This window comes from Tachypleus tridentatus, chromosome 3 (assembly GCF_004210375.1).
Source record: "Tachypleus tridentatus isolate NWPU-2018 chromosome 3, ASM421037v1, whole genome shotgun sequence".
Taxonomy (NCBI): domain Eukaryota; kingdom Metazoa; phylum Arthropoda; class Merostomata; order Xiphosura; family Limulidae; genus Tachypleus; species Tachypleus tridentatus.
The window spans coordinates 19,917,142-19,933,455 of record NC_134827.1 but is presented as its reverse complement, the minus strand read 5'-3'; the positions used below and the strand labels follow the sequence as shown (position 1 = coordinate 19,933,455).

General features: G+C 31.3%; 1 protein-coding gene across 9 annotated transcripts in view; it reads right to left on the bottom strand.

The window, feature by feature from the left end:
• Positions 1-184: 184 nt before the first annotated feature.
• LOC143246485 (solute carrier family 23 member 2-like) overlaps positions 185-16,314 on the bottom strand; it is a 28,949-nt gene continuing 12,819 nt past the window's right edge. For 7 of the 9 annotated variants that reach the window (XM_076493300.1, XM_076493294.1, XM_076493299.1 and 4 more), the window contains 9 exons: positions 13,391-13,548; positions 10,653-10,803; positions 9,177-9,358; positions 6,087-6,207; positions 5,334-5,472; positions 4,767-5,023; positions 4,284-4,557; positions 3,859-3,954; positions 1,700-2,183 (listed from right to left, as the gene is read on the bottom strand). In XM_076493300.1, the coding sequence (XP_076349415.1) occupies positions 1,927-2,183; positions 3,859-3,954; positions 4,284-4,557; positions 4,767-5,023; positions 5,334-5,472; positions 6,087-6,207; positions 9,177-9,358; positions 10,653-10,803; positions 13,391-13,539 (1,626 nt within the window). In that variant the 5' untranslated portion in view covers positions 13,540-13,548 and the 3' untranslated portion in view covers positions 1,700-1,926. Of the gene's footprint in view, positions 843-1,699; positions 2,184-3,858; positions 3,955-4,283; positions 4,558-4,766; positions 5,024-5,333; positions 5,473-6,086; positions 6,208-9,176; positions 9,359-10,652; positions 10,804-13,390; positions 13,549-16,314 lie in introns of those variants that run through there. The other 2 variants (XM_076493298.1, XM_076493296.1) reach the window with 2 other exon arrangements.

The following is a 16,314-nucleotide window of genomic DNA, read 5'->3' as shown; positions in this document are numbered from 1 at the left end:
AGCGTTTTAATTATATATTATTATTTCATTACCTTATATATTTATTATACACATATATAATATTTTATATTATTGCATTATATTATTATTATAGCTTAACAAGATTCACGTGACGTCAGAAGAATGTTGGTGTGCTCTTGTCAAATTACGAAAAACAAAAGTTGAAATAAACATTCATATTACTTGTAATGATTTCATTTATTCATGCGAGTAATAGTGAAATTGTTTAATAGGAAAGTATTTTCGTATAAATAAATAAAAATTTCTAAAGTAACCTAAATTTTGAACTCCATGATGACGAAATATTTTATGAACAATTTGAAAAGTAACAGACATAGCTCTGGATGGTACATGTAGAAAACAGCTACAGAACTGTATACTTTCTATACCAATATAATACTATTATACTTTCTGCCAGTATTAGTGCAGCTCTTACCAGACGTCACTAAACTACTTATACTGAGAGCTCGATGTGTATGTTTGATGCATTACATTTTAAAAATAAAATTAGAACGGAAAAACTAGATAAATGTAATAAATGTAATTCTCAAAGTTGTGAATATTACGCAAAGCAACACGAGGTCAATCTTCGCTAGTCGTCCCTAATTTAGCAGAGAAGGACTAGGGGAAATGCAGACAGTCATGACCACCCACCGCCAATTCATGGGCTGCTCTTTTACCAACGAATAGTGAGACTGACCGCCACATTATATCATCCTCTATGGGTGAAAGAACGAGCATGTTTGGTGTGAGTGGGATTCGAACCCTCGACCCTCAGATTGCCATTCGAGCACGTGGCCATTCTGGGCTGATTGTGACACTTACATCTCGTCTTCTTCAACCTTTCAATAGTAAGTATAAACAATAGAAGAATGATAGTATTTTATTGTTTGGTAAAAATTGGTACAAAATTAACGTCTATATTTAACCGTTTTATAATTTTCGTTGTTAAATGGGTAAGAAGTTTGGATGTTGCATCATATTTTAAAAACTAATCTCATTGTTCGACCGATAATTTTATTGTTATTAACTGAGGTATCAGTCACGTGTCAGGTACATTTAGTTTCTCAGTGTAATTAATTCTATTCTCACTGTCCACAGTAAGAATCGGACACATTACAATAACTAAAGCTTCGCATTTAATGAATAACGCATTGATATTGATGTTCCTATAGAGAAATAATAAGTTTTGAAACGTTTAGTAATTTCTATTGATTAGATTTAAATATTCTTAATGATCAAATTACTTTCATTGAATTACAGATCCGTCTATATTTAAAATTATTCAACTATTCATTTTAAGCTACATTTAAAACAATTTTATAAAGCAAAAATTCTATAAGTATTATTTTTAAAATTATAGTTCTAATTTTCAAGTATTAAGCCAATGACTTTTAGCGAGTTATTAGTTCAAAAGCTTGCTGTAATTTGGGATTATATTGACAACGATCACAAAGTCAAGGAATCATAATAGGTATAAAGTTTGTCTTTGAAGCAGGAAATCACTCATTAGATTTCGTTAGAGATGCAGTGAAACTGGTGACAGTAAATTAAACCTTCTAAAGGTTTTATAGAATACAGTATTAGGTATATATGAAATACTGTGAATTATGTGTTTTCTCTTTGCTTTTGGTATAATTTTATTACATAATATAACTGTGTAAATATTATAAAAATAACTGTTAATCAAACTAATGCAGGTAAAATGAAAGTCGTCTCTATTCAGCAGAAGTTACCAAGTAATTATTGCGTTTTCTTTGACTCTTGTCTTTGAACAACATATCAAATCATGGAAGATTTTCAAACAAATATACACTTATAGTGACATTTCTTCAAATGTTGTAAGTGAAGAGACGATCACAGTATCTTTTTACTTTCAACTGTTCATGTTATAAAAGGATAATAACTTTTTTGTACTTTCGACAATCAGTCGATGTTACGATTATTATCCTTTTGAGGTTTAATTTTTTTAAGTAATGATCTTACATTACCATAGAAAATATTCTGATCATATGTTGGACTGATAGGAATGTACTTAAAAATTTTATATCTTTTAATTACATTCATGCCAAACGAGAGGTCATAGGTTGAAGGTGACGACAGTGTCCACTGATCGCCTTCAGACTCATTATGTTCAAGGCCTTGCTCTCTCCATTTCATAAGTCCTCTTTCTTCATCTGTTCCTGAAATTGATACATTCATAATATAATTTATTAGCCTGGAGAGTAATTTCAATGTGTTATTATTTTAATTGATCGACTTGATAACTTGTTTACTGATTTATATCTAATATCACATTTTTTGTCAAAATACATAATATTTTCTCCTGTGTAGGTTGTGAATGTTAAACACAGGATAGATAGGTCGTTGTATAGATTTGGCATTTGGTAACAAAAAATAAACGAATCAGACATTTTTATTCTACACCTGTGTATAATACGTAAATGATAAAATATATGAAAAACAGAAATATGAAGGAAAATAAGTTTCTTATATGAAAGATGTTAAGTTTTAATTTTGCTTGTTGTTATGTACAAGGTTGTACCCTATATTTACTACACATAGTGAAACCTGATTTTTATCACTATAGACTATCAGGCTCATAATTGAGTCTCTGGGACTTTTAGGTTTTACTTTATGTAAAATAAAATGAATATTTGGTAGACCGATGATGAATAGAAGTGGTAAAGTAAAACATATAGTATCACATTGTACAAACTTTTATAAGAAATGCTTCTAAATTATCTTATGTCATATTAAAGAAGGGATCAATTATAACTTATCCTTTTATTTTCGTGATCGTCTTGTGATGTTCAGATTTGTATTCTACTAGTAAGGATTTCATTGCTATTCTGGACCATTAACACAGGATACAATAGAACCTTCATTCAGTTTTGGCATGTATTTTACTTCAAATTATTCCTATCATGAGGTCTAACTAAAAATCAACATTTTTGATGATGTCTTCTCAAGGTATTCACGAGCGTAAGAAGTTGTTTCATGTTTTTCGCCATGTAAACATATATTTATATAAAGTCCCTCAGGTGCTTGTACATAAATCTGAGAAAATAAAAATCGTGATATGATGCCCATAACAATCATAGCATAAATGACCCATTACGTAACTTAGTGATTAACAATAACTACAGAAAGAAACGACCAGACAAACGTTTATGTATATTTTATCGTAGTGGATTCGTAGCTGTTGTTTATTCTTTATATTTTATTGAAATGTTTCCGAGACATTTTGTGTTTGTGGCCATTCTGGTCGTTGTTATTGTAATATTAAAAGTCATTCAAAATGCTCCTTAGTTTATCTAGTTTGTCTATTTTTTTCCTATAGAATTAAGCACCAAGCTATACCACGATTACCGAAACCAGGTAAAAACAGTGTGAATCCGCAGACATACCACATTGTCACCAGGGGTCTTTTGAAATAGTAATGATAATTTGAAATATTATGATAATTAAATTTTTGTTTTAAAAGCACATTTTCATTGAGGTATAAAAAATACCACTTTGTAAATTATTATAATAAATACAACACCATTACATCATAACTTGATTTAAACAGCCCAAAGACAGTAATCTGAAGTTAGTAGATTAAAATAGAAATAAGTAAATGAATTATTCTAAATGTCATGTAAGAAGTGCAAGCTTTGTTTTTTTGTTTTGAAAGTTATGTAGAAAAAAATTGTAATGTTTTGTACAGCTACAATAGTGTATAAAAGTAACTCGATATTTTTAGGTGGAGAAGCAAAAAAAACACAAAACCTAATAATATACTTTGAAGGAGTTACGTATCACATCGCAATGTATTTGGTTTATTCACGATGTCTCGAAAGAATTATCTCTTACCTGGTATGGAATTGTCCAACACAAACGCAATGAGTCCACCAACAAATACACTGGTGCTCAAAATAACTGTTATGAGTTGGTTTGCTACGTTATTCCCTGAATAGAACAAAATAAATAATTTAATAAGAAGAAATATTAACGTTTACCTACCCATTGTAATATAAAGAACGTTTTAAAAACTGATGATCTAGTTCATTATTAACTAGATAAGTCTCAACCATCTCTTATTGTTATAAGAATCTTCCATTTTGTGTGAGACAAACCGCTGTGAGATATTGTAACACTTTTGGTACCTTGTATGTTTTCTAAATTGTTGAGCATTGAACCGTCTGTATTATTTAACAGGTGATTCAGAAACTATTTTGAAACCTTCAGCAAATTACCTTCCTCAAACTTCAATCATTCTAATAAGTGTAGATACGTACCTATATCAATAGTACCTGGGTGGCCATTAAACCACTTTGGAATGGCGATCCCCATAAATAAAGATAATCCAAGGATAAAAATATTTCTCGATGAATGAAGGTCGATAAATTGGACATTGGATATTCCAGCTCCTGTTACCATTGCAAGCATAACACATATGATTCCTCCAATAATGGGCTCAGGAATAGTGTTTAAAAAGGCTCCAAACTTCCCCAGAACTGCAAAAATCATCATGGCAACAGCGCTATACTGAAAAACTCGTCGACTAGCCACCTATTGGTGTAGAAACCAAGCAAATGAAAAAGTGAACTGAGTTTCACGTTTCTGCAATATCAGCGGTTACGATATTTACACAAGTTTAAATTTCTAAAATATCAGCAGTTATGTATCATAAGACAATAAATTTAAGTAGTTCATAATATTATAAAAAACAAAATACAAATGGTATTTATCTATTTCAGAAGGGAAGCAAGTGGATATACTTTTGTTATTCCGATTGCTCCAATGTTTTGACTGTAAGAAGTCATTGCACCTCCAGATCCCCAAATTCCGGAGATGATACAGGAAATTCCTTCTGCAAATATTCCACGATTTATAGCGCTAGGTGGAGGAGTAGGTGCACAAGCTAGTCGTGCGCATGCGTAGTAATCTCCTACTGATTCCAATACCGATGCTAACATACCTGCAAACATACCCAAAACAGCACCGATTCTGACCGTTGGTAAACCCCACTGTCCTGAAAAACCAAAATCAAAATGTAATTATCTTTTCTTTTTCAAACGCAACGTTTTTAAAATACGTATCGACAGATTTAACAAAACAATGTACAGTAGATCTTAAAACTCCATCTTTCATACTATTACTTTTTATTAGTATAATTTTTATTTCAACATAATATATATTTATAAAAGATATAAACAAATTAGTTTTACTATAACTGAACGGATAACAAAGTTTTATAAAAAACTGATCAAAAGATAAATTCATAAATTCATAACGTAAATAAAAAAATCTAGATTTTAATGTATATTTGTATAACTACTTTCCTGGATAAGGAAACCTAAACCAGGGACTGGAGTACATCGTCTGTACATGAAGATCAGTTCTGGCTGAGTTGGTTGATCTCAAAGCTCCTGCAGCAGTTAGTATGAAGCAAATAACCCACGCAGTAACTATGGTAAGTAACACCTGGAAGTAGGCTTACAGTTATTTATTATTCGATATTCAAATGAATTTTCTGATTATTATACATTTGTTCTTTTTCACTTTTGTTATTAATGTTGCAGATAAACCTAAAAGCATTTGTATATTTGCTGTGAATGTGATCTATGTTGAATTTGGTTTAGTCCTTCGCGCAGTAATAATGCTTACTGAATATATTACAAAGCAAAACGTTAACAGTTAGTGTGAGGTAGACATTACCTCTTCAGTTAACCAGTAAAAATAATTTAAACATTACAGTTGTAATAATACAAATGCGTGATACACAACAAAATTAAAGTTATTCATTTTGAATTGTTGCTGTGATATTTATTTCGTACATTAAACAGAAATATTTATATCATTACTTGGTAGAACTTGTTTCATAATTTCGTTTAAGTTTCTACTTTGTTTTATCTCATTAGTTACTAAAGTAACAGTTGGTCATATTTAAATTCATTTAAGGTGTTTTTTTCTAATCCTACAGCAAAAATTTCTCACTAACACTCAATTATTTCGATAATGTTTTTTAACATTAATCTTTGGTGTGTATTTATTTACACGTGAAATGTATTTGAACTGTGTTTTAAGTCTTTACTCACTGGAAAAAGCTTGAAAAACGGAATTTGTTTGATCTTCCATCCTCTTTCTCTACTGTAGCTACAACCAGGAATATTAATATTTCCAAGGTATTGGGAAAATAGCACAAGAAGGAAAATTGTTCTGAAAAACAAACAAAAAGATACAGCTATCTTAATACTGTGTTGTAAGAACACTAAATACTGAACTGAAAAAAATCTTCTTAGAAGGATTTTACATGTGTGTTAAAGGGTGATAATTAACAGAAATTTGATTTTAGCATTTAATATTCTCAAGGTTAACCTGTTTACAGTGTTACGTGAAAGGCTACTGTATGATTATTTATAATATTGGGCAGTAAATTTCTTTCTCTGTGTTCCTTCAAAATAGTATTTTTCTTGATTGTACATAAGTCGCTTTCAGAGAAAATTTAGAAGTTTTCTAGTATGACAGAACTACAATATTTTTAGGTAATATAAGAAAGTCGTGTAACTACTGCATATCTTGGTACTTCTCTGACGTACTCTACATCATGAGTTGTGTATTACTGTTGGTTCTATTAAACATCAATACTAAAAGAGGAAGAACCATATTAACACTTTTCTCAAAGGTTTCTGTTTATACAAACAAATCAAATCATTGAATGTCGAAGAAGTATGAAATTTATTCCAAATAAGTTTCCACAATTGATAAGATAAATAAATTACATAATTGACAGCAACAATTTCATAAATATCACGTAAACCATTTTGTAAGTGATTTGAAGGGAATAATGAATGTGATCGCGTGGATCAAATAAGTATTGTAGATATTTTTAAAACCTTAATAGAAATGTATTAGACACTTCATTCAGCAACGTAAGCAGATTAAATTAAACAAAACGTTTTCTACTTATCTTCCAAAAATAAAGTCACTTGTTTAAAATAAGTTAACGATAATTAACTTTCGAAAACGGTGACTTTTTATGGTTTTCATTTTCTAGAAGAAAGTTATTATTTTTTCATAACAAATGTTATGTGGGTGTTTTCTTCTAGCAAAGCCACATTCGATCATCTGTTGAATCTAACGACTGGAATTGAACCCCCCGATTTTAGCATTATAAGTTTGTAGAGTTAACGCTATAACAAAAGAAATGTAAATTAAAAAATAACTTTCACATCGACTTTTTAATATCAGTTTCCCGAAAGAAAGTAATTACACCGGTCTCAGAATTTAAACTTCATAAACGTTGTCTTGCTTTTGATAAAGGATTAAGCTACGCAGATTTCGAAAATAATATTTTATAACACATGAATTTCTTTTGCACATCGGGAAGTAAACACTTCATAATTAGATCAAAATATTAAAATGGAAAAAAATGTTGCTGTTTATCGAATATGCATCATAATTCATCGTGATTTGTGTGAGTGTTGAAATCTAGATCTTTTTGTTTCGAAAGAACTTTTAGAAGTCCTTTTTAATGTATAACGTTTCGAATATTTCCTTTCAACGATCAGTCAATAAGCTGATATTCCGCCTTCATTGATGTTTTTCGATCTTGGTATCAGGTTGACTCTGTTTGAACATTGCTTCTTTATGTAGGGCTAATATCGTACTCAGCTGTCGCATTTACACAAAAAAACAACAACAACATGGAAACTTATTTTAAACGATTTGTTGACCTGACAACATGCAAATGACTATTTAGTATCCAAAATGTTGCCAACAGTGTTTAATGTATTTGACCTGATTATGAAGTTCGACATTTTCATACATTTCCTTGAAATGAACCGAATCATGAATATGAACAGAAGCATGTATGTTAACAATTTTGAAGGAGAACATCTTCTGGACTTTTTTTGGCGGAATTAATAAACAGTCATCACTCACGTAGCTCATACTCTGCAGCTCGAAGCATTGGCATGAATTCAGAAATATTGTAAACATGTGAAATTTCTTCTGAAAAATATTGTAAAAATCTCTTTCTCACAACTTCTGTACCTGTAAAAGTATGTACCTGAAGGAAGTAAGTTCTTTGTCAGGAACATGGAAACCAGAATCTCTTAGGACCCAAACCTCTCACCAAATCATTAACTTCACCAGACAATTGAAAAGAATTCCTATCATAATTTCTATTGACATTGGATTCTGATTCAGATGCAACTATATGAAAAGCCTTTGATGGAGTAGGTACAAGTACATATGGTCCATGAGCATCACCTGTTGGTCTTGTAGCAGACTGAAGGATTGGATATGAAATTTCCTTTTTATTTAGATACATGATCAAAATAGCAGTCATTACCGTGATTTTTAGGATTTAGTATGACCGCTAGAATTTTAAAAGACAAATACTTTCTCTTACCATAAGTCCATTGTCTTAACTCTTCAACACAAATTGTGATTTTTTTGCGGAGCCAATTATTTGTCTTGGTTTCCAAGTATTATTATAAAATATGCATAATATCTATCTTTGACTAATAATGTATTTTTCTTTTTGTTTTTTTAATATATAATTACCACAGATTTCTTTAGAACATTTACACAACCTCTTGTTTCCGGTGAGAGAGATAAGTAATATTCAAATTTGTAAACAAATAATTCACAAGTGCACGCACCATTAATTAATATACAAAAAAATGGTTTGTCATGCTGTCTGTTAATCGTGTATATACTAGCAGTGTGTTTCTCACGTGTTCTAGAATAGTCCATAAGATTCTCACGTCAAAATTGGCATAAAGAAGTTTACAGTCAGTATTTTTCACTATTTTAAGCACAACAAAATGTATCCCAAATTAAACGGAAATGGTTCATATGACGTTTTGTGAAAAGTCTGTACGTGATTGAGAAAAATGGAAAATTTCCTATTCAGAAGACGTAAATTTCTGTAATTATTTCAAGCTATCTAAGGCCTTGCCATTTATTACAAATCAGGGAAAACAAATTAACCTCCAAAAAAACGACCTTTTTTTATTTATTTCCAGAATAAGCTCATGATTTATTTATTTAATTTTAATTTTAAAACATTTCATGTTTCATTTGTTTACTAAGTCTTAAATAAACAATACAGATCAAATAAAATAAAAAAACACGTAAACTATCAATGAGAAAAAAGACTATTATACAACAAGACTTACATAATTGCTATTCCCCAGTTTTTACTAGCTGTAGAAGCTGCTTCTTCAAAGAATGAAAGTCCTATCAACGCGATGGTAGGGACGATAACTAAAGGTGTTAACCACTGAAGCATTATTCCAATAACACCTGTGAGTCCAATAACCATTTCAAAGATGGATGCCACAATTATAGCGCCTTGTATCTAGTGAAATATGTCAGAATCTTCATTATAAACAACACATAGAGAAATTATACTTAATAAGTCTGTTATGTGCCTATTAAAGTTTTTTTTTCTAAGTATAAATCATAGTTCTTGTATATTTAAAATTAATAGGTACATATATATATATATTTATGGAAAAGAAAACTGCTACAGTAGTTATTTTTATGATATTTTTATGAAATAATACAAAAGTATAGACGGTTTTGCTACCAGTTATATTTATACACGTTTTTGATAATTGCCTAGAGTGATACAATGACAATAATTTAATACCACATTTACTTTCAGTAGAATGAATTACCTCATGGTTAAACATAAATTATAATGCTCAAGATAAGAACTATATTAATTTAAATACATATATTTTCATGTAAGAAATGCCTTAAAAAAAACTGTGTGAATCAAGTAGACATATTATTCCCCCGTACTTTCTGCCCCCTAGAGCACAGCGATATATCTAAGGACTTAGAACCTGGGATTCGATACACGTGATGGGCAGAACACAGATAGTCCATTTTGTAGCTTTGCACTTGACAACGAACAAATAACCCTTATGTCAATGGTATAAAATAAATGGAAAGGATAAATCTGGGTGAATAAGACAGAAATATCTCATGATTTTTCGATAACTATTTTTTGTGGTGTCATTCAGAGCATGACACTCACTTTCTGATAGGTAACTATTTCAAAGATTGACATCCCAGTGACAGCGCCTTGTATCTAGGAAAATGCTTCAAAAACGATATTTTAAACTCTACAAAGATATATTATAGTTTATTTCAGAGAAGTAATTGGTGAAGTTTATTTTAGGAATTATTTGTAGAGAATATTAATTATATGTATTCTCCTTAAAAAAAAATCCTAAATTTTTGAGAAAATAATTGCACGATCTAAATGGTTTTAACAACTGGTTTTCCAACGTACGAGTTTATAACAACTTACATTAATATAATACATGATGCTCAAACAACACTTAGAAATCTGAAGCCCACATTTATATCAACTAATCCGTCGCATAGCTTTAAAGTTGATTATTATTTATTTAACTGCTAGAATGTTTAATGATTTCGCTAAAATATAAAGATGTATAAAAACATAGAACATGACAAAGGTGTAGCTTTACATTTTGCTTTGTTTCTTTCATTTGAATTTCTCCCAAAGCTACAAGAAAGCTATCTGCGCAAACCTTCTCTAATTTAACAGTGTAAGACTACAGGGAAAGATATGTTGGATACATAATATTTCTACAAAATGTTTTAATATAATTTTTCACCTCTCTCATTCGGATTTGCCAGATTTCTTGTACCTCTTCTTCTGTTGCTGACAACATTTCTTCCTCACTTGGACACTTCCACTGAGGTAAACTCAAAATAGCAAATATCGGAGCCAGAAAAATAAATGACGGACCCTGAATTATCGGTAGTCTATATAAAAACACAAAGTAAGTTTTCACGTCTAAATATTAAATCAGGTCTGCTTATAAGTGCGCAGAGAGTTCAAGCGACAATAAACAATAGCAAAACTATCTTCAATATATGTATATTTATGCACAAAGAATTGAAACAGGTTCGGTGTTCTATATAAAACTATATTTCTGTAGAGTAATCTTTAACAGGAATAACTTCATTATTTATTAGACACCTTCTTTCGCATAAACAGTTTCAAAACAATAGATCAAAATGATTTTCGAATTTCACCAGTTTCACTTAAGTTGCTACCTTTAGTTATGCTTTATCTGATAATCTTGGATATTGTCAACAACCAATTAGCGTAATTTACATTGCTAGAGGATTCGTTATAAATATTTAAAGTCCAAAGCCCTTCATTCTTCCCTGTTTCTTACCATACTCCATCTAGAGAACTAGGATAGTAAACTCTCAATATATTTTTCAACAATATAAATAAGTGGAAATTTACAGTCGGTGCGTGAGGCGTATTTATATATAAATATGTCTTCTTAACGAGTATATTTAATGCATGTTTAATTTTCCAACTGCATATAATACTTAAAAGTTTGTGTCAATTAAGATGTTTGTGTAAACATCTGTTGCATATTAGAGCTTTTCTAACACACTTATTGTATATGTTATTAATTAATACCTCGACTTGTCAACACGTTTCCCACTGATTTTGTTTTGTTTGTTTAGAATTAAGCACGAGCAGCACAATGGGTTATCTGTGCTCTAACCACCATGGGTATCGATACCTGATTTCTGACGGCCTGAGTCCACAAACATTCTGCTGTGCGTGTCCTTAGGTGCTTTTCGACTAACAATCGACCTATGGGACCACTCCTCTATTTCCACCATTTCAATTGTCTATTTTTGGCTGTTAACTAAATTTCCAGTTCGTTTCATTTCGTTTTATTCGTTAAATTGCATTCGACTTGCAATCTGAAGGTCGCAGGATCGAATCTTTATCACATCAGTGATGGGAGATTATAAGGTAATGTCCTATCTTACTCTTTATTGGTAAAAGAGTAACACAGCATTTGGCGAGCGTGGTGACGACCAGCTGCCTTCCCTCAAGTCTTACAATGATAAATTAGGGACGGTTAGCGAAGATAGCCCTTGGTAAACAAACTTTATCAAGGCCATCAATTGAAGGGAATATTCCCATCTTATAAATTCTGAATCACTAATCTTAAAAATACTAAATAATCTAAACGTATAGGCCCGGCACTGGATAAGGCACTGGACTCGTAATCTGTGGGTAGCGGGTTCGATTCCCTCTCACACTAAATATGCTCGCCCTTTCAGACGTTGGGGCGTTATAATGAGACGGTCAATCCAATTATTTGTTTGTGAAAAAATAGTCCAAGAGTTGACGATGGATGGTTATGACTAGCTGCTTTCCCTCTAGCTTACACTGCAAAATTATGGACGGCTAGCGCAGATACACCTCGTGTAACTCTGCGCGAAATTCAAAGCAAACCAAACCAAACTAAGCATATAAATATTGATGTTGCAAATGGCTTTAATAAAGCAGGGACGTTGTGAGAGGTTGCGCACCACGGTTAAAACAAATTTAATTAAATCATATTTTAGACTAACACTTTCAGTTGTCTAAAATAACTATATAAACTCTTGTCCGTAATGCTCTCATTTATATATTTTAACATGAGTTAATAAATATATGCATCTTTTTTTTAAGTAGTTGTATAATAATAAAACTCCAAGCAAAACATTTACTTTGAATCAATTTACCTGATGTATAGAAAGAATGAAGTGTGTTATACAAAAATAATCTTAAACATAAAAATCACCAAGTAACGAAGCAACCACAGTCCTACACAGTCGCGGTAAAAGAACTGTTTATGAACTACATATTTATGCATATCCAGAGATCAGAAAGATGTGTTCAGATGTGATGTAGGACTTCAAAAAGATTATGTTTCCTGTAATTAGTGTTATTGTTCAAAAAACAAAAACAGAACAGCATGAGTTTGAAAGACCATCAACAAAGAGACCTTTATAAAGTCGTATCTTACGTGTAAGGTACAACATTATTTTATAAAAGAGAACCCACAAATACAAAGAATAAGGGAAAAATCATTCCACGTGCGCCTAGCAACAGCAATCAATATTATCAAGTGGAATTCCTTATTGATACATTATATAAGACATATTTAAAACTGTTTCTATGACATATTTGTTCTGTTGAACTATTACCAGAAACAGATGAAGAAGCAACAACATATTCATGTTTTTTCTTCACAAAAACATAACCGTTAATTCGCCGAAATCAGAGCGGATAAATTTCTGAGGGAGCTGGATGTTGAGAAAGGAGTTGTATGAAACCAGATGCAGTTTTTACTGTTTTCACGTTCCTTGCAGAGAAGACATTAAATATTGTATGTGTAAATTGTTGTTTGGTCAAATATTTTCGCGATTCTATACGTCAGCGTAAGTACGTAACAAGCATTTCATTTCAGAGTATTAGAGTTTTATTATATTTCAAATGTTCACCACTTTAAGCCTATAAAGTTTGATATATGATAAAGGTTCTTACCTTGTACCGAATGTTGACTGGATTAGAGTTCCTAAACCTGATACAAAAAATATTGTTGATGTTATGTAGCCCCTAGCTGGGTCAGATTCTGGGATGCAAAGCTTTGGTGTGAGTAAATAAGAACAGGCCACAGTCGATCCGAGCATCATCAGATATTGCTATCATTATAAAATGAATAAAAACATAGTTTTTTATTCATATTTTAATCAAAAAGCACTTAAAGTATGTTATATGCATTGTAGATAAGTGTAAGTTGCTTTAATTACGTTCTAAAGAAAGGATATATTCCAGTTTTATATGGATATTTCAACAATACCATACTAATTTATTCTTCCACTCTCTTCAGTGGACGATTTATTTGAAGAAAAGACGTATTTTATGATGTGCAACTGAATAATTTCTGTGAATTTCACCGCTATCTGTGACGTGAAATATTACTGAGTTGCGTTTATCGTTAAGTCAAATAAAACGCTTAGAGAAAAGGAAATGTGTTAACTCAAGTCAAGACATCAACGTTAGTTAGTGAAAGATTAATATTTCTTAGTTAACAGTTATATAAGTAGTTTAATTACACGTTTCAGATACTGTGATTTGTCCTCATATATGATTTAGTTTCTTTTAAGCTGTTTGAAATTAAGCATATAGAAAGACAATGACCAATCTGTGCTCTGGTCACCACCGGTATCGAAACTAGAATTCTAGCGTTGTAAGCCTATAGACAAGCTGCTGTGCATGTAAAGGTATTGTTTAAAATAAAATTATATAATTTAAATAAAGTTTTGTAGATTTACACAAAACAGTTGAGATCTAAATATTGAAAAGTATAATTTGCACTAAGTATTTTCACAACTTTTTAAAGTAAAAGTAACCTGATATAAATCTATTTTTCAGTAAAGCTATATACGTTAAAATGGCAACTGTTATGGCAGATATGTATATCACAATATTAACTGATACGGTTTAAACACTTTTCATAAGCTCGAGAAGCAAGATAATAATCAGTTATACTTGTCATAAGATATTAAGTTATGCCTATTATATTTTTTAAAACTACGTTCTTAGGACAGACCTTTAGGGGTTTCTACAAACTAGATAACTTTATAAGAATATTATTTTAATACTATATCCGTAGCCGACAATCATTTGATTGAATGAAAAGAGTCGTCTTCAACAGATATGACGAAAATAGTACAGTTTAAATTCCATTTGTATACAATAACTGCGACGTATAAAACATTTGCAGTTTATTCTGTGATCTTTGCTTGAATTTTCCTTATTTTCTAATTTTCACACTTTGCGTTTAAACTAAGCGTTCTTACAGGCTTTACATGTTAAACAGATAAATCCTGGTCTATTTGAAACATATTTACGCGATCAAATAAACAAATTCGTATTGACAAAACTTCAACTAATAAAACTGCATGTAAAATGAGTAGTAAAGTATGATAATTGTACTTATAATAGTGCACAGTGTATGTACAGTCCAGAAAAAAGTAGAAAGCCACGTTGTAAATCGTTATAATATTTACCAATTAGATGTTGAGAAATTAAGAATATTAGCGAATAAATATTCGACACTTGTTTTTCCATGACTGTAGTTTTTGTCGCCAAAATAAATTTCCTACCATATATATCATTCATTAATTTCCACCCTCATACAAAGAATAAGTGAAAAAAGTATAAAGTCAATTAAAGTATGGTGCTGTATTTTTATGTTTGATCTGATTTTCCTCATTAAATATGCTTTTATGCTTTATTTATTGCTTATCCTATATTAATTTATGCTGTATTTTGCTTTCTATGGAGGTCTAGCCATGCCTAGAGGTAAAAAACTGACGGAAGATGAGAAAGGTTAAATAAAAGCACTTAAAAGCACAGAAATGAATAACATTAAGATTGCTGACCATGTAAATCAATCTCCTGGTGTTATTAATGTGTTTTTGAGTGATATAAAATCATATGGGACAAAGAAAAGACCTGGAAGGCCATCAAAGGTCAGCAGAAGAACCAAGAGGCGCCTCATCAAAGAAACATCCTCAGGGAAAGATACGGCCACGCAGATCAAAGACAACGTTAATGTTGATGTTTCGGTTAGAAGAGTCCATCAAATCCTTTGGAATGATCCAGAATTGAAGTACATCAAACGAAACAGTACCCCGCCCCTCTCCAAAAGTCACATGTTGAAGCAGTTGGAATATGCGACCAAGAACGTCGGTTTGGGAGACAAATGGAAGTCAGTTATCTTTTCAAACGAGAATAAATGGAACCTAGATGGGCCAGATTGCTTGCAGAAGTATTGGTATTGAAAAGGTGCGGCAAGGCAGAGCGATACAAGAAGACGTTTTGGTAGAAAACCCATTATTTTATGAGGTGTATTCTCATTCGTTGGAAAGAGAAAGTTGGTGTTTCTGGAGGGGAACCAGAACTCCGGGGACTACATTTATATGTTATCCGAATATCAATTACCGTTTGCGCACCTGCATTATGGGACTGGGTTCATATTTCAGCAAGACAATGCATCTATACATTCTTCAAAGGCAGCTAATGGTTGATTTCAAGAATGGAATGTTGACGTTATGGACTAACCAATTGAGAATGTTTGGGGGTGGATGTTCCAGCACGTTCATGCAAATAGGAAGCAATATAAATACTTTGAATCTCTCAAAAAGGACATTTTGAAGGCATGAGATGAAGTTGATGTGACTTACCTTCGAAAACTCACTGAAAGTATGCAAAAAAGGTGTATTGACGTTATTATTAAGAAAGGTAAGAAGATTAACTATTAAGTTTGTCGAAAACGAATTTTTGTTTACGTTATTTACATAGTGGTTATATAGTTTATTGTAATCATATCTACGCGAGTCTTTATTTCGATAAATCAAAGTATTAATGATATTCTTTTATTAGGACAATTATTCAACGCG